This window comes from Phodopus roborovskii, unplaced genomic scaffold (genome assembly GCF_943737965.1).
Source record: "Phodopus roborovskii unplaced genomic scaffold, PHOROB, whole genome shotgun sequence".
Classification (NCBI taxonomy): Eukaryota; Metazoa; Chordata; class Mammalia; order Rodentia; family Cricetidae; genus Phodopus; species Phodopus roborovskii.
This window is the reverse complement of record NW_026126433.1, coordinates 49,928,389-49,949,175: the sequence shown is the minus strand read 5'-3', so window position 1 is coordinate 49,949,175 and position 20,787 is coordinate 49,928,389. Positions and strand designations below refer to the sequence as shown.

At 43.9% G+C, this 20,787-nt stretch overlaps 2 protein-coding genes across 2 annotated transcripts in view; one reads left to right on the top strand and one right to left on the bottom strand.

The window, feature by feature from the left end:
* Lin9 (lin-9 DREAM MuvB core complex component) overlaps positions 1–20,787 on the bottom strand; it is a 215,063-nt gene that overhangs the window by 49,782 nt on the left and 144,494 nt on the right. The gene's annotated exons all lie outside the window — the stretch shown is intronic.
* Positions 8,410–19,014, top strand: LOC127223699 (histone H3.3A). Its single transcript, XM_051186444.1, has 4 exons — positions 8,410–8,577; positions 10,068–10,218; positions 11,555–11,708; positions 18,581–19,014. Exons 2-4 carry the CDS (start codon positions 10,091–10,093, stop codon positions 18,707–18,709), a joined length of 411 nt encoding a protein of 136 aa, XP_051042401.1. The 5' UTR covers positions 8,410–8,577; positions 10,068–10,090; the 3' UTR covers positions 18,710–19,014.

Below are 20,787 nucleotides of genomic sequence, written 5' to 3'. Positions count from 1 at the left end.
CACTCAGCAAACCTCTTTTCTTTACAAATATGCAGCCTCCATTATTTGATTATGGCAATTGAAACTAAGATACATATATCATCCAAAAATCAGAAGGGAACCAGATTGAGAGCCAATGTGAGGCGACACCCAGATCTCTGAGACTGAAGCAAGCAGGGACTGGCTCTTGGAGATGTCTGTGTGAGAGAGATTGGCAGAAGTCACACCTGATACCCTCCATGTTCCCAGTGAACGGGGAAGTAGTGATCTGTGCTGGGCTCTACAATTATGACATCTGCAGTCGTTCTTCTGGAAAGACAGCATGTCCTTTTCTGAAGGATAAAATTCCTCTGCTCTCTTTGTGCAGGCTGCTATGCATTGCTGGGTTTTATTATCATGAAAATAATGAGAGGTTCAAGATGCCAAGTCTGGAGCCAGCCTGACTAGTCTGAATCCTTATTATCATTCTTCTGTGACTTTGGACAAGTAACTTTGTCTCTGTGCCTCAGTATTCTCACCTGCAAAGTGGGAGTGATAATCATAGGATCTGTTTCATAGCTGTTAGAAGATTAAAGGAGCAGACAGAAGTCCGTGCTCTCTTGCAATGTGTCCCATCTTTACTATTGCTTTGCCTTTTTAAAGTGATATTTTTACTTTTATTTATTTAAGGGGGTACTCGGGTGGGTACACACTCACCATAGACAACTTTCAGGAATTGATTCTCCCCTTCCATCATGTGAGTCTCAGGGATGGGACTGAGGTAGTCAGACTTGGCAGCAGATGCCTTTCTGGGCCCTGCTTTACAGGTTTCCTTGCCACCCAAGAGAGAGGCTGCTGAGGAGAGAGAGGTAGGCAGCAGGCAGTAAGGGAAGCAAGTGCAAGCACACAGCCAGGTAGGAAACAAGGGGGTTGTGGCACAGTTGCCACTTTCTTGGAGAAAGCAGAAAGAGCTCCTTTCAGACACTCAGTGTTTGTCAGGAATTACAGGAGGTAAGAACAAAGCCAAGAATCTACTTCAGGAAAGTAGACTGGGTGAGGGCAGTCTCTCTAGCTTTTTCCTCAGGTGCCCCAGACACCAGCCCAGATGAAGGGGAGGCGCTAGCAGGGGGTGTTTTGGGGACACAGCTGGCCATCTCGGGTTATTAAATTCAAAGAGCAGGAAACAGTCAACTGATGAAGCCCCGAGGGAGCGGGTGGGACAGGAAGAAAGGCTCTTTCAGCTTTCTGAGTTGCTTCAGGGTCCTGCAGCTTCACCTCTCTGCTCATCTCTAAGGTCTTAGTGGCTTCTGCTGGGGGTTTTTGTTTTTTACTTCTGTGGTACTAAAGACAGAACTGAGGACCTTGTTCATGTTCAGTAAGGGCTCTGCCATGGAGCTACAGCTCCACTGCTGGGGACACGGTCCAGTTGATAAGAGTGCTTGCCTCTGTCACTCACCATCAACAACCAAAGCAGCTTGAGAGAATTCATGCTATTATCAATCCCCCTTTCCATCGGATAATACACAGGAAAACAGATGCTGAATTGAAGTGGACAAATTAAGAATGGGTGATGTTTAAATTGCTGAGGTTCTTTTCCTTCTGTGGTGGTAGTCTTTCCCATAGCCTAAGCTAGCTTGGAACACAGTATGTATCTCAGGCTACTCTTGAGCTGGAGATAATCTCCCCTCTTTACACCCTACCCCCACCACTCCAGAATGCTAGAATTACAGACCTGTACCATCACACCAACTTCAACTTCAGTTGGCTTTTTTTTTTTTTTTTTTTTTTTTTTTTTAAAGAAGCAAAGCTTTGGGTGTTAGTGGCACATACCTTTAATCCCAGCACTCAGGTGTGAGTTCAAGGCCAGCCTGGTCTACAAAGTAAGTTCCAGGACAGCCAAAGATACACAGAAAAACCCTGTCTCAAAGAATAAATAAGGCAGAGAGCAATTGAGGAAGATACTGGATGTTGACCTCTGCCCTCCATGTACACCTATACATACACACACGCATGCACGCACAAAGATATGATTATGTTTTAGTTTGGATTATAGCTCTAGTTAGCCTGTGTAGACCAGGCTGACTTCCAACTCAATAGAGATCTGCTTGCCTCTGTCTCCTGAGCACTGAGATTAAAGGTGTGCACCACCATACCCAGCCTGTAAAATCCTTTACTATATTTATGTAACATACTAGAAAAACTGACCAATTAACAAAATTGGCTAACATATGAGTCTCATTTATATGTGCTCTCTCCTACATTCACACACACACACACACACACACACACACTCACACATTTGTTTTTAATTCAAGTCCCCACACACTCACACACACGTTTGTTTTTAATTCAAGTCCACTGCCTCTTGTCCCTATTTCCTCTCTTACCGGCCCCCTTCTTCCCCTGAGATAGTTCCCCTTCTGCTTTCATGACATAAATACCCTATTATCCTCTCTAGGCCCCTCATTTAGACCTCTTCCTCTCTTCTTATAGTTGCCTTTTTTCTTTTATCTCCTAAATATACATAGCATCTATAGATTTCCCTGACTCTTCATATAAGCAGCTTAAGATGATCTGTGAAAATGGTTCCCTACTCTCCCAACCTAGAAAACTCTACAGAATGAGAGTCAAAAAATCCATGCCCAAGACAATTCCAAAAGAGAGCTCAATTTTTTTCCCACATGCTTGCCTGATTGAGAATGCAGAGAATAAAGCACAGCATGCATGTGGAGGTCAGAGGACCACCTCTGGGAGCTGGTTCTCTCTTGGGGATAAAATTCAGGTCCTTGTACAAGCAAGTGCTTTTACCCATTGAACCATCTCACCAGCCTTCAAAACAGTTTTAATTTGCATTTCTCTGATGACTAAAGAAACTGAAATTTTAGCTTTGGTTTTTCTAGACAGGGTTTCCCTGTGAAGCTTTGGATCCTGTCATGGAACTCACTCTGTAGATCAAGCTGGCCTTGAACTCACTGAGATCTGCTTGTCTCTGCCTCCTGAGTGCTGGGATTAAAGGTATGTGCCACCACCACCTGGCAAAGCTGAACATTTTTTCAAATATTCACAAATTCTTATCAGGTAAAAAATATTGAATCAACTTTAATCAAAGCTTGGAAAGAGCCAGCTGTGGTGGCACATGCCTATAATACTAGCATTTTGGAGCCTGAGGCAGGAAGATCTTGAGTTCTAAACCAGCCTGGTCAACAGAGCAAGACTCTGTCAGAAAAAATGGGAGGAGGAAAGGAAGCATTCTTAATAGTACATATAGAGTCTGTGAGCCAACATATGTGTTTTCAGGCATTCTTCTGTATGCATGTGCATGATAAACATGTGCTCCTATGCATGGGGTGAGTATCGAGGGCAGAGGTCAAAGCCAGCAGTCTTCCACAATTGCTCTCCACCTTATCTTTTGAGACAGTCCCTCACTGAGCCCAGAGCTCACCAATTAAATTAGGCTCCCTGGTCAGTGAGCTCCAGGGACCTGCTTCCCTTTTCTCCCGGTTTAGAATTTTTCTGCTGTGCCTGGCTTTTATGAGATGCCTGGGGTCTGAACTCAGGCCCTCATGCTTGCTGGCCAGCACTTTAACCCACTGAGCTGGTCCCCAGTCCCTGATTCAGGGTTTTGTTCTGTTGTTTTGAGATAGTTTAAACTCAGGCCAGCCTTGAACTATTTGGTCGTCCTGAGTAGCTGGGATAATAAATCTGGGCCACCAGACCTGCCTTGTCCTCTTAACTTTCTTGGTGGTGGATAACTTGAGACAGGACTTCATGTAGCCCAGGCTGGCTCCTACCTCCTAAATGCTCAAGTTACATGTTTGTGCCACTTCATAGGGCGCCTGCCTTCAAACCCCTGATCATTTGCTTCAGGCTCTTGAGTATTGGAATTACAAAGCACATTTCTCTTTGAGACTTTCTTTTCTTGGTCTATTGTGTGTGTGTACACAACTGTGTGCAGGTAGGTGTCTTGCAGAGGCAGAAGAGGGAACTGAATCCTTAAAAGCTGGAATCACAAAGTTGTGAGCTACCTGATGTAGGTACCAGGAACTGAACCCAGTTCCTCTGGAGAAGCAGAAAAAGCTCTTAACCACTGACCCATCTCTGCAGCCCTCATTTCCTGTTTTGATGCTGGAAAAACGAGGACACAATTTCCTGGAATATTAAAGAAAATAATGCCAGGTGCTTTTGAGGTCCCAGGTAACCCAAGTTCTTGTTTCTATGGCTGCTGATCTCTGGTTTCATTCTCAAGTCAACCAAAGAAAACATAATTCCCCCCTTCTCCACAAGAACAATTAGCACTTGTGGAACCTGCTTCATTTTGCTCTTTTCCCCTTCCTTCCTCCTTCCCTTCCTTCCTTCTGCCTTTCCCTTTTACTCTATTTCTCAGCAGTTCTGGGATAGAATTCAGAACTTGTGTGTTCTCCCACTGAGTTAAACCACTGCTTTTCTTGAACTTGGACAATTAGTCTGATTATTGGATAAGAAGGAATACTTGAGCCAGGTGGCTAAAATCCCAACACTCAGGAGACAGAAGCAGGTGGATCTCTGAGTTGGAGGCCAGCCTGCTCTATAGAGGGAGTTCCAGGACAACCTGGGCTTTGTGGAGAAATCCTGACTCCAAAAACAAACCACCACAAAAAAAAAAAAGACAAAGCATCCTTAGCTAAGTAAATAGTTTCAGGCCAGCCTGGGCTACATGAAACCCTATCTCAAAAAATAGTTTACCTGTATTTAGTATACACTTAAAAAATGTTTTGTTGGGAATCAAACTCGGTCTTAGCATTAAATCCCATCCCATGCCAAGGTCCCATTTGCTAAGGGAAGAAAGGGAAGACAGAGCTGAGGATGTTGCTCAGTTGGTAGAGTGCTGTTAGCACAAACAAACACTATTGTTTAACTGTGTTTGACTCCTGGCACCATACACACCAGGTAAGCTGGCACATTTCACAGCACTTGGGACGTGGAGACAGGAGGATCATCGAAGTTGCCTGGCCACATGAGACCCTGTCTCAAACAGAAAGTTCACCGGAAGCAGAGGCAGAGGACTACTCATACAGATGACTACTATTTTGGCAAGACAAAGGGAGTTTTGAAGAAAGTGAGGATCTGGGGCCACAGGACAAATGATCCACATTTTTCAGCAAAGTGAAAGTACAGGGAGAATCTATAGGTTATCATACCCAAAAGGTTCATCAGAACTGGGTGTGGTGGTACATGCCAGAGAGACTGAGGCAGAGAATCATGAGTTCAAGACCAGATCGAGCCACATAGGGAGAATCTGACCAAACAGGAACAGTACAAATGGAACAATTAGTCATGAGTCAATAAAATGGGTACAAGGGAGCGGGGTGGTGGTGCATGCCTTTAATTCCAGCACTGGGGAGGCAGAGGCAGGCACATCTCTGTGAGTTCTAGGCCAGCCTGGTCTACAAAGTGAGTTCCAGTACAGGCTACAAAGCTACACAGAGAAACCATGTCTCAAAAAATAAGTAAGGAAATGGATACATGAGAGTTAATTTTATCATTTCATCTACTTCTGTGTATGACAACTCCCATGGAAGTGGGTGAGATTTCCTAACAGTTCCAGCCAGCACAAAAGGGGCTGCAAACCATACCATCATGTTAAGTGTAACTGCTTTACCAGTAAAAGAAAAAAGCAAAAAGATTTCTATTCTAGAGTTTATATTCTTTCTAGCAGGAAACAGACAATAAGCAAATAAACAAATGATAGACTTAAATCATCAACAAAGACAAGGGTGGTTAAGTGTCCAGAAACATTCTCCACCCAACAGTATGCTTTGTGCCTGGTAAACAGCAAAGGAGAATGAATAGTAATTTATTCTCTTTGTTTTGTATTTCCCATAGTCTCCCTATGTAGTGTTGGCTAAGTTGGAACTCCCTGTGTAGACCAGGCTAGCCTTAAACTCCCAGCAATCCTCCTGTATCTGATTCTGGATTGCTGGGATTACAGGCATGCACCATCACACCTACCTTTGGCAATTCACCTGTCATTTCATTTATAGGCAAATATTAACTATGGGAAATATTTTAACTTAAAGCTTTTGCTCCCCTCCCTCCTGCTATTATAAACTCCAAATGTTGAAGCCATAACTGGTCTCTAGAAGTGGATTCTGGAGCTGGGTGTGGTGACCTATAGCTTTAATCCCAGCATTTAGGAGGCAGATAGATCTCTGTGAGCCACAGTGCTGACCTACATGTCAGTTCCTAGCTAAGCCTAGAGCTACAGGAGACCCTGTAAAAGAACAACAAAAGGCTAGTTTTCGTCAAAAGAAAAGGGCTGCCCTCTATTAACTCTCCATCTTAGCTATAGCCTTGAGCCACTGTTGAGGACCCAAGACATCCTATCCCCTGGTCAAGTGCAGCTTCCCTGTGCAAGGCAATGCAGAGAGGAGAGAGACAGAGAGACAGCAAGAGATGAGGGAGAGACTCAACCAGGGCAGGACTGTCCACTCCAACATTCCCAGCTCTCCAAAACCATACTGACCAAAGCTAGGATGCCATACATACATGGCAAATTTGAAAAACTTTCTGAAGTTACTAAGGATAACGAGTCATGTTCCCAGAAAGAGCCTGTGGACCATCTTCACACAAATATTACTACTTCCATGTTACAGATAGCCACCTTCAGATAACCCACCATCTACATGAAGTAGTTCACTGAACAGTCCTTCAATCCCTTAGAAATATTGGCTTGGCCTGGTGGTGGCGGCACACTACTTGGGAGGCAGAGGCAGGCAGATCTCTGTGAGTTCAAGTCCAGTCTGGTCTACAGAGTGAGTTCCAGGACACAAAACTACGGGAGAAACCCTTTCTCAAAAAACAAAACAAACAAAAAAATTGCTTAAAGTCAGGAATAAAGCATGGGAAAACCTAGCAATCATACAAAGAGAGTACTTATCTGTGACACATTAACATTTCTTGAAGACTGATTCAATTGATACGTGGTAACAGCCTTCTTGGATAAACCCAGCAACAAATATTTTAGTTTTCTGAAAACAAAACAAAAAAACAAGCAGAAGAAAAAAAATGCTTCTTGGCTCAAATTATAGGACTTCTTTACTGGCAGCTCAGTGTAAGCTTTTTCTGCATATGTGCTTTTAGGATAGTATCGCAGATTGCCATGTGTTCATTACATCAACACTTAACACTCATTAAATAGTAATGAAAACAGGAGGCCTGGATTTTTGTTGTTTGTCCAGGGTTTGTTCCTCACTTAAGTGACCTTGGACGAATAAGTATCTTTTCTCCCATCTGACACATCTGTTTCAGACCTGCTTTGAGAGGTCACCTAAGAAATTTATCTCCTTCATAACCCTATGGGATCTTCTTCCTGGCCCTTCTACCGAAAGCCTGTTCGATACCATCTGGGGGGTGGTTCACATGTTTGTGGGTCAGCTAATAAGAACTTGAGCTATGCAGGGTTGCCCAAGCTACCGAGCAGTGTTGGAAAGCGGGAAACACAGCAAGCCTCACAGCAGCTTTTTCTTAATACCTGCCGTTTTCAGCCTCTTATAGCTGACAACATTAAACTACTATGTCACTCATTTCTTTCTACAGCAATCCTCCAAGGATGATGCGGTTGAAAGGCCCACTCCAGCTGGACTGGCAGCCTGGCCCTAGGCAGCTACAGCTGTGTTGCACATTGTTTCAGAGGCTTACAAAACACAGCCATCTTGCAACAAGAACCGCGGCCCAGGAGAGGGTGAGCCCTGCCCCGAGCTCGGCCCCGAAGCCGCCACCGGCGAAGCGCTGGCAGTCTCCGCACTGCCTTGCAGGCTGCACCTGGCTGCCCCGCCTCTCCCGGGCTAGAGTCCGCCGCGACCAACTTGTCCTCAGGCGACTTGGCCCGACCCTCCGGACGTGGCCGCTCTTGGCGGGGAGCGAAAGCGGGAAGGGAACCGCGGGTCCCCCGCCCCTGCCCCGCGGCGCGGCGCCGCGCGGCCCGAAAGTGGGCACGGGACTCTCGAGCTTCCACTTGCCAGCTTCCTGCTTGGGCGCGTTTTCAACTGGGGCGCGGCGACCGCCGGGCCGCGGCCTCCTCCCCGCCCCCACGCGGGCCGGGCGCCTCGGGGGCGCGCGCGGGGGTGGCGCCCCTCCCCCCACGGGCCGGGCGCTGGTCCGCGGCCTGCGCCGCCCTCCCATCCCCCGTTTGCCCCTCCGCACCCCAAAGCCGGGCTTCGGGGGCTCACTGTGGCGTTTGCACTCGGCGGGGAGCGAGTGCGGGCAGGGGCCGGGCCGGGGCGGCCGGCGTCTCAGCGGGCCCCGCGGCCCCTCGGCGTGTCTTTTGTGTTTGTACACACCGCGAGAGGCGGCGGGAGGAATGGGCGGGCGGCGCGCGGGGGAGGAGCGAGCGCGCGCCAGCGAACGGGCGCGCGGGGGGAGGGGCGAGGCGGGGCGCGCGGGGCCCCTGGGCGGGGCCGAGCCTTCCCTCCATTGTGTGTGATTGGCTGGCGCGCGGCGCGGGGCGGGGCGGCGTGTGTGGGGGATAGCCTCGGTGTCAGCCATCTTTCAATTGTGTTCGCAGCCGTCGCCGCGCCGCCGCCGCTCTCTAACGCCAGCGCCGCCTCTCGCTTGCCGAGCTCCAGCCGAAGGAGAAGGGGGGTAAGTTTCTCCGTCCGCCCGCTTCCCCGGAGCCCGGCCCCGATCGCCATTGGCCTCGTAGCCGGCCGCGGAGGGCACCCACAGTCCCTCGGGCTCGACCCGCAAACTTTTTGGCGCAGAAACGGAGATGGCGAGCGAGTTTCCCTCTCCCTCGGGCGGCGGCGGCGGCGGCGGCTCCCCCGTCTCCGCCTCAGCCCAGCGGCGGCACCGCCGCGGTGCCGAGCCTGCTCGCCCTCCCGCGCCGCGGGCTCCTCTTTCTTCGGTGAAATCCCGCCCGCAGCCCCTTCCCGGGACCCCAGACCTTTACCATGTCCCGCGCGAGCCCCTCAACTGCCGCCTGCGGGTCCCGGGCCGCAGTTTTTCGGGCGCGAAATGGGTAAAATCGCCGCCGCTTCCCACCCCGGGCTAACTCGCTTTTTGCTGCCTCCCCACAGTTGTGGCTGAGCTTCACCATCTTGTCTCTCTTCTCTGGTCACCGACCATATTTTTCTTCCCCCCGTTTCTCTCTTCCCCATTTTAAAATGGAAGGAAGAAAAAATTTTAAGAACATTTTTTTGCCTTTTTTGGAGAAAAGGAAACTTGATGCATATGAAATTCAGAATAACAAAAAAAGAACTTTTGCATTTTGGGGAGCGGCACGTGGCAGGGGATGGGGTATTTTCGAACGATTTGCTGTTTGTCTCTTTGGAAGGGAATCGGATACGTTTTGCAATTGTTTCCATTTTGTGCTGGTCTTGGGGTGCCGAGTCGCTTGCGGGGACGAGACGAGCAGGTCGGGTACCCGGTTCCCAGGGACCCGGGGGAGGTAGAATCAAAAGTTTATGTGGTGCTGGGGTGGGCCGGGCGGCCGGTGTCGAGCGCTAATTAAGCCTGGGTGCGGGGCAGTCGGCTTCCATAGCGAAGCCCGGGAGGACGGGCTTTGTGGAATGCTCACTGGCAATAGCTGTTGTTCTTGTCTGTCGAGACGCCTTTTTGTCAACATAACCGTAAAAGATACAAATCTCAAGAATGTTTACAGATATTTAAAGCAATCCAACTGCCGAGCGCGAGGCGGGGGGCGCGAACGGGGAGGGGGCGCTAAAACCTTTTTTTTTTTTTTCCTTAAAAAAAATTTTTTTTTGGCTGTAATTTGACTCGACCTTTCTGTGGTTTGTGGCTTATTTCATTTGACTTGTTTGTGATCGAATGTTTGCAGGCGTTTCTAATTTCTACTTTAATTAAAGGAATTGAATTAAAATCTATTGGGGTGGTCTCTCAGGTTTTGGCCGTTTGTCGCTTGGAATTGGCATTATGAGTATTAATGCTGACAATTTTCCAGTTTTAAGTCGTATTTGGGAAGTAGCCCTAACCTGCGCCCTCTCTAATTATATAACAGCCCTTTTTCTCCTCTATACTGATTAGTTTCCAGGTTTTTTTTGGGGGGGAGGGCTTCTGGCAGGAAAATATGTATGTTTTAGTTGAATATTTTTTTTTTTTTTTAATATTGGTAGGTAAGTAAGGAGGTGCTTATATCATGGCTCGTACAAAGCAGACTGCCCGTAAATCCACCGGTGGTAAAGCACCCAGGAAACAACTGGCTACAAAAGCCGCTCGCAAGAGTGCGCCCTCTACTGGAGGGGTGAAGAAACCTCATCGTTACAGGTATTTATAAAAGGGGAGGAATAGGACAGTGTCTAAACAGTATGTCCATGTAATTTAACAGGAAGATGGAAAACATCGTACTTTTCGCTTTTGAGGGAAGGATGGTTTCCTTTTTAATGTTTACTGATGCTTGAAAATACATATGTGTATATGTTGGTTTATGAATACCTGTAACTTGGTGTCATGCTTTATTGATAGCATTTTGAAGTTGTAATCTGATCCAAAGTCTAAAGGGACCCAGTTCTCAACTGGTAATAGGACATATTAACATTTAACTATGAAATAGTTCCATGTATGTATATAGATGCATATATTACATATAAATGATAATATTTATAATTGTGTGTGTGTATGTATATATGTGTATGTGTATATATACATATTTTTAGGTTGACCGTCCTCACATGTAAAGTAATACCTTTGGGAGACCAGTAAATACTCCATTGACCATATTGGAGGGTTTTTCCTTCCTTTGCTACCTCAGTTTATTTTGATGTAAGCACTGTTGTTAAGGACATCTGCCATTAGAGGGCACAAGTTGCCCAGATTTGGATAGACAGATTTTACAGTTAACAGCTCATAGAGTTGAAATAAGTCAGATTTAGGGTTTAAAAAATTGTAGTGTCTTTCCCTTTACCCACTCTCTCCCTTCCCTTTCCTACCCCCTTCTCTCTCAATAAAGCTTTCCAAGTTGAAAAATAATTATAGACAATCACTTAATTTTAGAAATTTTCCATATGAGAGAAACAATATGAAATCAAGTTTTCAAATTTAATCATAATGTTGGTGAGTCTTTTAGAACTTTAAAACCTAAGGCACATATGGGGGGGGCAATGGAAAATCATGCTTAAACTCAGAGTCTAAGCCATCTTTATTGCCACCCTAATAGCAAATATGCTGCCAAATCTTGTTGTGGGGGGGGGAAGTGTTTGTTTGTTTTTAAGGTGGGGTTCACTCTAACCTGGGCTTGTCTGGAACTCATTATGTTGATCAGGCTAGTATTAAGCCTCCTGCCTCTGCTTCCTGAGTTCTGGTGTTCGCATTCAATACCCACTCAGCTTAAAGTTGGGTGATTCTCAGCTCAGATTGGGAGGGGGTGTGCAGATAAAAAATGAATATAGGGTTTTGATAAACTGCCATTTTATGTTTTTTATTTTAAAAGTGATCTTTCTCTTATCAGAATTGAATATTCAGGTCATAAAACTGATCTGTGAAATTTGGTGCTCAAAAAATAGTTGAGAGGTTCATTTTTTGAATAATTGCATTTCTTTAAAGCTGACTACTTTCTTTGTCGTATGTGGATTTAGTAACAAAATCTTTAATGTTAACTTTGAAGGCCTGGTACTGTGGCACTCCGTGAAATCAGACGCTATCAGAAATCCACTGAACTTCTGATTCGCAAGCTCCCCTTCCAGCGTCTGGTGCGAGAAATTGCTCAGGACTTCAAAACAGATCTGCGCTTCCAGAGTGCAGCTATCGGTGCTTTGCAGGTAAATAGACAAGGGAAGACCCTTGTTTTTGTTCATGATATGTGTCAAGAGCAATTGCACTTTCTTATGTGTCTATGAGGTAGTTGATTCATTCTGGATGAAATTTGAAGATAAACTGGTTCAAGGTAAGCTGGGTAATGGTGGCCTTTAATTCCAGCCCTTGGGAGGCAAAGCCAGAGTTCCAGAACAGCCAGGACTACACATAGAAAACCTGTTTTGAAAAACTTAAAAATGGTTCAAGGTATTGCACATATAAATTTAAATCCTAATTTGACTCTAAAGCTTAATGCTATTTATTTTGGTTTTTGGGGGGCAGGATTTTAGACCAGGCTGGTCTCAAAAGCACTGAGATCTGCTTTCCTCTGCCTCGCAAGTGCTGGGATTAAAGGTGAGCACCACCACTGTCTGGCTTAATTATTTTTCTAACATTGCATTAAAAACAATACTTCCTTCTGGCTTGGTTTATGGGTGCTATAGGAGAGAGAACTAGAATTCTGTTCATAGCCACTTTAAGTCAGTAGTGATAAATGTCTTTTTGGCTGCAAAGATGCAAGTTAGGATGTAGTTTAATGTCTAAATAGAATAGGCATTATTTGAGAGTTACATGTTAAAAGTGGGTCTGAAGGAACATGGACTTGAACACTTGTGGTTTGAAAGAGAACTGTATAGTTCAATTAAATAGAAAGCATAATGTGAATTTAATCTTAGGTCTAATGTTGGGAAGAGTGTTCTTAAGACAGTTGTGTATAAAATACTGACAAGATGAAAATAAAATTAACGAAAAAATACTTGACAAATACATAGGATAGTATGATTAACCTTGTAACAGAATATGGTAAAACTAACAACACAGAAAACATGGGGTAGGTAAAAAAAAAATGCATGTTGCTGGGCACTACTGCACATCACCATTGGAGGAGTTCAAGGTTGCTGTTGCTGTCCTCCTAGCTTTTGCTTTGTGGATGAGAAAGATTTGATAGGTGGATTCCACTCTGACATATAATTGGTCGAGCTGTTTCTATGGTTAGGCTAAGCTTCATTTTATTGGTGAATTCCAGGAATAGGCATCCATTAAATTCAGGGATTGAAATGACTGAAATTTCAGCTACCAAAATCTTCCCGTGCTGTTCCTTAAAATTTTATTTTTCATTTTAATAGCTGCTTATAAATCCCTGAGCAAATCACAATTACTAAGAATTCTAAAAAGGAGATAAACATTTTGGTGGGAGAACTCTTGGTTTTTTGTTTGTTTTTTTCAAGTCATTCATGTGTAAATGTACCTTATCACTATTAATCAGTTAAGTTACCAGTGAGTATGATGATTTTTTGGGCAAAATGAGTGAGTGGTTTTTTTCTTTGTTTTTATTCCACACTGCTAGCCAGCTGTGTAGTTTAGGGTGTCCTTGAACTCCTGATTCTCCAACACCACCCAAAACCTGGGATTATAGACATGCTCCCCCATGCCTGCTTTATGTGGTGCTTAGGGTCAAATCCAGAGCCTTGTGCATACTAGGCAAACACTGCCACCACCCCACACAGGGTATCTCTAACTAACTAGTTTGTCCTGGAACTCACTCAGCAGGTCAGCCTGGCCTTGAACTCAGTCAGATTTACCTGCCATTGCCTCCTGAGGGCTGGGATAAATGTGGTCACCACTGCCCAGCAAGCTCTCTTAAGTAGTCACATCTCCAGTGCTGAAAGAGAGATCTTGCTGGTGTTGGCCTTTCATCCATCACTCAGGGAGATAGAGGCAGTTGGGTCTCTTGAGTTCCAAGTCAGCCAGAACTACATACAGTGAGACCCTTTGTAAGATAACTAAACTATGGTGGTCTTCCCCCCACCCCATCCTGTGTGTGTGTGTGTGTACGTACACAGATTAGTTGTAAGGTTATGCCTCCAAAAGTGTTAGAGATGCTGCCTAGTCCTGCCATTTGCTTGTACATGTGAGGCCCTTGTACTGCACCACAACACAAAAAAGATAATCATTTGCATTTGCTAGTAGAAGTGGGATATAGAAGCAGATGAGGAAGGATTCCAAACAGTACTTTATAATCTGTCATGACTCAACCTTTATAAGAGAGCCTGAGGCAAAGGCCAGCCTAGGCTACACAGTGAGACCTAGTCTCTTAAAACCAAATTACTCTATTTTTGTCTTTAGAATTACACAATTTTAAGCTGGGCGTGATGGAGCTTGCTGGTCTGTAATGCCAACACTTATTAGTCAACATTAATATGGGTTACATAGCTAGTTGAAGACTAGCCTGGAATAATACATATTGTGATCCTGTTTTTTTGTTTTTTTTTTTTTTTAAAGACAGCTAGGTATGGTGGTGTAGGCCTTTAATTCTAGAAATTGGAGGAGAAGGCAGGCAGATCAGTCTGGTCTACAACGCACGTTCCAGGACATGCTCCAAAGCTACACAGAGAAACTCTGTCTTAAACAGAGTTTAGGCACCAAGAGATGCCTCAGTGGCTAAAAAGCACTGCTCTTTTCCTTTATTTCCTTCCCATCTATGTCAGGCAGCTCACAGCCACCTGTAACTGCAGTTCCACGGGATCTAATCTCTTTGGCCTTAGGCACTGGCGTGACTGCATAGATGTGATATACATGTATGTATGAGCAGACTCCCCACACATATATGCACAATAAGTTTTTTTTTAATTACATAGTTATGTCTCTTCCCCCCCCCCCCCCAACATTTCAAAAATCCCTAAAACTGGATGATTTCAAATCCTATTACCTGGGCAGTGGTGTTTTATGTACATTAAGTAGTAATTTATAACTGAGACACAATAACAGATTACAACAGTAATGGAGGTGGGACAGTTAGAACAATATACTTTTGTAGTCCTAAATAGAGCTTGAACCTAGGGTCTACTGCCTCCTTGGGTAAGCACTCTATCTACACTGAACTGTTTATTCCCCAACCTTTTTTTAATGTGGGGGAGTTGGTTTTAGTTTTTTTGAGACAGGGTCTTTCTATGTAGTTCTGGTTGTTCTTGAACTCACAGATCTGCTTGCCTCTGACTGCAGTGCAGTGATGAGAGGCACACATCACCATACCTGGCCAACTGCTTTATTTGTAAGACAGGATCTCAGGCAGACCTTATCTTGAATGTGCAGTCCTCTTGCCCTCTACCTTCCTGAGGGGCTAGCTTGTATTGCTAGCTTGTACCACCAGTCCTGGCACAGTGTACTGTTAATTTTTAAAAAATGTATGTCGGGTGTGATGGCTCGTGCCTGTATTCCTGGGACTGTGGAGCCTGTGGTAGGAAGGAAAATCATTTAAGACCAGCATGTACCAAGAATGAAACCTAGCCTCAATAAAAATAAAAAACGTTTACTTGAAAGTTGTACAGATGACTGTACAACTAAAGGAAAAGGAATATAAATGTACCTCCAAGAGGTAGAGAAAGAGATTACGGATAATTGGGAATTGACTAATGTAATGATGCTTAGCTTTTACCCTAAGTGTCAGAGACCTTGAACTAAAATGTTTTTGTGTTGTTGGTGGACAGTATTGAAGCAGAAGAGTCAGGCCATAAATATTCAATGTTATAAATTATCTGTGTGTGGTGGTGCACTGCCCTTAATGCCAGCGCCCTAACTCAGGAGGCAGAGGCAGGCTAATCTGACTTCAAGGCCAGCCTGGTCTTCAAAGTGAGTTCCCGGAAGAGCCAGGGCTACACAGAGAAACACTCTAGAAAAACAACAAAGAATGTTATAACTTAGTATCTGTTCATAAGATGCTTTTTCTTCTACCATTTCAAAATTGCATTCCTTAAGTTATAAATTCATGTGACCAGTGTTCATTTAGATTCAGGGTCTTACTATTTAGACCCTGGCTGGTCTAGCAGTCAGATTCCCTGCCTCTGGGATTGAAGGAGTTTCCATCCTGCTGAACTCTTTGTAATTTAGTGCTATCAAGGGAGATTTGGGAATATGTGTGTTATGAAATCAGTAATCTTCAGAACAACTCTTAGAAGCAAAATGGTCCCAGAAACATGACACCTGTTTATTTCCTAGAAGCTTGTGCTACATTTCATAGAAGCGTCTGTTCCTAATGCTGAGTTAGTTTCTTAGTGAGGAACTTCAGTTAGCGTCTCTGCTATAAACTCACTCACTCCTGAGAGCAGGCCCCAATATATTGTACTTCACTTGCTTTTATTATTTACTTTTACAATTGTGTATACACATGAAGGTCAGAGGACTAGTTGGAAAACTTGATTTTCTACTATGTAGATTTCCAAGAATCAAACTCAGGTTGTCAAGTTTAACAACAAGCAACTGCCCACTTTCCAGATTTCTTAACCCAGTTGTAGAAAATCCTGAGAATGAGTCCCTGAATATTGAAGACTTTGCTTTGGGAATACTTCAGTTGTGAGTGAGCTGCAGAGAAGAGTTGTGGGTATTTAGGGTTTGCAATGCTGGGAATCATGCTTATCCCCAGAACAGATTTGGTTTTGTTTGTGTGTTTTGTTTTTGAGACCAGGTTTCTCCGTATAAAAACAGAATCCTGGCTGTTCTGGAACACATTCTGTAACCTTGAACTCGAAGATCCATCCAACTGCCTCTGCTCCCCCAAGTACTGGGACCAAAGGTGTGCACCACCGCCACCTGTCTTCCTAGAACAGATTTTTGTTAGTAATTTTAAGGCAGAGTCCAAGCTAGCCTTGAACACATGATCTCTGGCTTCATCCTCCAGAGTAGGTAGTCCTGAACTAGTAGGCCCAGCTGGAGATTTATTAGGGTTAGGTATAAAAAACAAACTAACCCTGAACATCTACTTGGAAACAAAGCATTACATGGAATGAGATCTCTCTTAGCAAGTTAACTGAAGGGTATTAAAAGCTGACTGATGCGTAGTAAGTCCCATGTGAATGCCAAGGAACTGGGGTATAACTTAATTACCAAGAACATGTTCTTTCAGGGAATAGTTTTGAGAGATAAGACCCCTGAGTGTTAAAGACATAGGAATAGTAAATTTTGCATGAGGCAAGATTTTTAAAGAAATGAGGTGAGGTACTAAGGATGAAAACAGGGTCTGGAGAGATAGCTTGGTCAAGTGCTTGTCTTGCAAATATGAAAGTCTGAATTCAATCCCTAACACCCATGTAAAAAGCTGTCTGGTGGTGGGTGCTTGTAAATACTAACATTGAAGTGATGGAACAGGGGCTCAATGGCTAATCTACCTAGCCTGGTTCAATAGTCCCAAATTTCTGTAATGGACCTTTCTCAAAAAAACAAGGTGAGACTGGGAAGATGGTTCAGTCACTGAAGTGCTTACATACCAGCATGAGGACCTGGGTTCAGATCCCCAGTACACACAGAAAGAGGGCACAGTGTCTTTCTTCTCAGTGCCACCCAGGGACTCTGTCTATCCTTGGAACTTACTGTCTTGCCAACGTGTTAAGAACTGACAAAGGCACCCAATGCCCATCTCCTCATGCACACATACAAGTGGCTCCTGAGTTTGCTCTCTGGCTTCTGTGTGTATACACAATGCCTTCCCACTCAAATCCATACACACACAAAGGACAAAGGCATGAATGAATGAAGGGCAGCCCGGTATACAGCTTTAATGATAGGGTACTTATGCACAAAGCTCTCTTCAACACAGTAATTTATAAAAAGTTTTCCATGTGTGTATATATTGAACCATATTCATCTTCACTTCCTCTGTTAATATTTGTAAAGCAGAATCTTGGTTTTATTGTGTGAAGTATTGGTAAAAGGGGATACCACTAGGCTACATTGTACTCCCAATTCCTAACCTAGGAACATCTTTTAAAATGAAGCCATTTGTTTGTGTATGTATACATGCCACTCAGGACAGCCTGCAGGGGTTTTCCCGGGGGACAAATATTGCCAGCATTTGTGAGGGTTAGACAGGGGTCCCAATCTTTTAGTTTCCTCTTTCTTCCTCACATTACAATTGCTAGTTGGTGGTTCATATGGCTAGCAAGTTTTGGGTGGTAATTCCCTGGGGAGCTAGGCAGTAGTGGTGCACAACTTTAATCCCGGGACTCAGGTGGCAGAGGCAGGTGAATCTGAGTTTGAGGCCAGCCTGATCTACAAAGCGATATCCATGCAGGACAGGCTCCAAAGCTACAGAAAAGCCCTGTCTCAAAAAATGCCCTGGGAAATCTTGCAGTGAAATGGGGGCGGGGGTGGATCAGCATTCTAGAGGGCACAAAATGCCATTATGAGTTGAGGATTTATTTGAAAGAAAGTACTTTGGAGCTGGTTACACAAATAAAATTAAATCAAGAATGTATTCTGGGACCTTTCCTTAAGTACTTTTGTAGAACTGAAGGAAGGAGCAAGGTCCTGAGTTCAGCCCTCAGCACTCTAAAGCATTAGAAAATAGACAAACTCATACACACACACACACACACACACACACACACACACACACACACACACACACACACACACACGAACGATAGGGGGACCTCTTTTCCATATTGGTGTCAGCTTATTGGAGAGGTGTTGGGATACATACAGCTCCCTTTGTAAGGGTGGGAATGTTAGAATTGGTTTCTTTGAAGTGTGCTTTGTATGATTTTATAAAAATTTATGAACTTACACTGGACGGTGGTGGTGCATGCCTTTTAATCCTGGCACTCTAGGGGAGACAGCCTGGTCTACAAAGCAAGTTTCAGGACATGCAGAGCTACACAGAGAAACCGTCTCACAAAAAAAAAGGGGGGGGGGGACAAAAATTACGAACTTAAGCATTTTTGATACATTTTTCTTTTTTGCATGTGAACATTTGATAAATGTAAGTTGTGATAAAAAGTTAAGTTTTTAAAGAGTTTTAATACTATATAAATGTTGGAAACAATAGTAATTTTTCTTTATTTTGCAGGAGGCAAGTGAGGCCTATCTGGTTGGCCTTTTTGAAGATACCAACCTGTGTGCTATCCATGCCAAACGTGTAACAATTATGCCAAAAGATATCCAGCTAGCACGCCGCATACGCGGAGAACGTGCTTAAGAGTCCACTATGAGGGGAAACATTTCATTCTCAAAATTTTTTTCCTCTTCTTCCTGTTATCAGTAGTTCTGAATGTTAGATATTTTTTCCATGGGGGTCAAAAGGTACCTAAGTATATGATTGCGAGTGGAAAAATAGGGGACAGAAATCAGGTATTGGCAGTTTTTCCATTTTCATTTGTGTGTGAATTTTTAATATAAATGCAAGATGTAAAGCATTAATGCAAGCAAAATGTTTCAGTGAACACTTTCAACAGTTCAACTTTATAACAATTATAAATAAACCTGTTAAAATTTTCTGGACAATGCCAGCATTTGGATTTTTTAAAATAAGTAAATTTCTTATTGACGGCAACTAAATGGTGTTTGTAGCATTTTTATCATACAGTAGATTCCATCCATTCACTATACTTTTCTAACTGAGTTGTCCTACATGCAAGTACATGTTTTTAATGTTGTCTGTCTTCTGTGCTGTTCCTGTAAGTTTGCTATTAAAATACATTAAACTATACCTGTTTTGGTCTTTATTATTAATCTTACAGATACAAGTTTAATATCCAGTGATTTATCAGTTTTTATCTGAGACATAACCCTTGAGAAGCCAGGCAGTGGTGTTGCATACCTTTAATCCCAGCATTCAAGAGGCTTAGGCAGTTGGATCTGAGTTGAGACCAGCCTGGTCCACAGACTGAGGTCCAGGATAGCCAAGGCTACACAGAAAAACCCTGTCTTTTCCAAAAACAAACTGCAGCAAAACAGCCTCTTGTGAGTCATAGAAAAACAAAGTAAGAGTGCCAGGAAATGTTTGAAGAACCTTATCTCATAAAACCCAGAGTACAATCATAGGCATATAGTATTAAACATGTAATGGTAACAAAAACGTGTGAACCTAAAGGTCGTCTTAGTTTACTTAAAATCCACCTCAACCCCCAGACTAGGTTTCTCTGTGGAACAGCCCTAGCTGTCCTGGAACTCTGTAGACCAGGCTGGCCTTAAATTCACAGGGGTCCACCTGCCTCTGCCTCCCAGATGCTGGGATTAAAGGCATGTGCCACCAATGTCCCACTGGTCTTGCTATTTTAAAATGCTGAAGTCAGTAAGGGCCATTTGGCAGTATCATTGGATTTGGGGGGTGGGGTGTTGCAGAAACTAGATTATAGATGCTTAGAAATATTGGATGAAGCCAGGTGTGGTAGTACAGACCTTTAATCCCAGCATTTGGTAGTTAATGCTAGATGGACCTCTTGCGTTCAAGGCCAGCTGTTCCAGGCCAGCCAAGGTCACATAGCTATAGTAAAAATAAGTGGGTGTTGTGGCTCATCCTTGTAATCCCATTAGGCACTCAATATACTGAGATAGGAGGACCAGAAGTTTGGAGTTATTCTTTGCTACATCCTTAAACTGGGTTACAGGAGTTGTGCATTTAATCCCAACACTCTGAAGGCAGAGGCAAGCAGAGTCTGGTACACAGAGTTAGTTCCAGATAGCCAGTAAAAGCATCACTTATTTCTTGGCACTAGGTCTCCTGTAGCTATGGTTGACCTCAGGCTGGTTGGGTTTCAGAGCATGACCTAGAACAGATCCTCCTGTTTCCCATATATGCTGGGATTAAATCCCTGCATCCCCTATAAGAACATCTTTTCATTTTGAGGCCATCTCCGTTGGCCGTGAGTTCATTTTTCCTCATCCTAGTGCTAGAATTACTGATCTATATTTACTTAACTGATTTCTTCCCCACTGGTGTGGGTTAGATCCTTAAACTGAGCTTGCAGTGAGCATACCCCTCCCTGCCCAGGACCAGTTTTTATGAGATACACCATGTGTTCTTGGACTTAGTCTGGCTTTTTTTCTTTCCTTACAAAATGGCTCTTGGCTGTTTAGCACTTTGCTTACATACAATATTATACACTGTCCATGTGTAATCCTATAGTTCGTATTTTACCAGAAGTACTGTGTAATGTACATAAATGTCTGAACTTGTCTCAGTATAATGTATATTAGTATTTGACTTGTTTCTCATATATTCCTATAAAATGGATAATTTGTTTACAAACAAAACAATGGAGTTTAGAAAGGAAG

What these genes read in the sequence shown, in the direction of transcription:
- LOC127223699 (XM_051186444.1), top strand. Translation starts at nt 10,091, where the DNA reads ATGGCTCGTACAAAGCAGACTGCCCGTAAATCCACCGGTGGTAAAGCA. An exon ending in AAGAAACCTCATCGTTACAG is followed by an intron (nt 10,219 to 11,554) that starts GTATTTATAAAA and finishes TTAACTTTGAAG; the next exon opens with GCCTGGTACTGTGGCACTCC. An exon ending in CAGCTATCGGTGCTTTGCAG is followed by an intron (nt 11,709 to 18,580) that starts GTAAATAGACAA and finishes TTTATTTTGCAG; the next exon opens with GAGGCAAGTGAGGCCTATCT.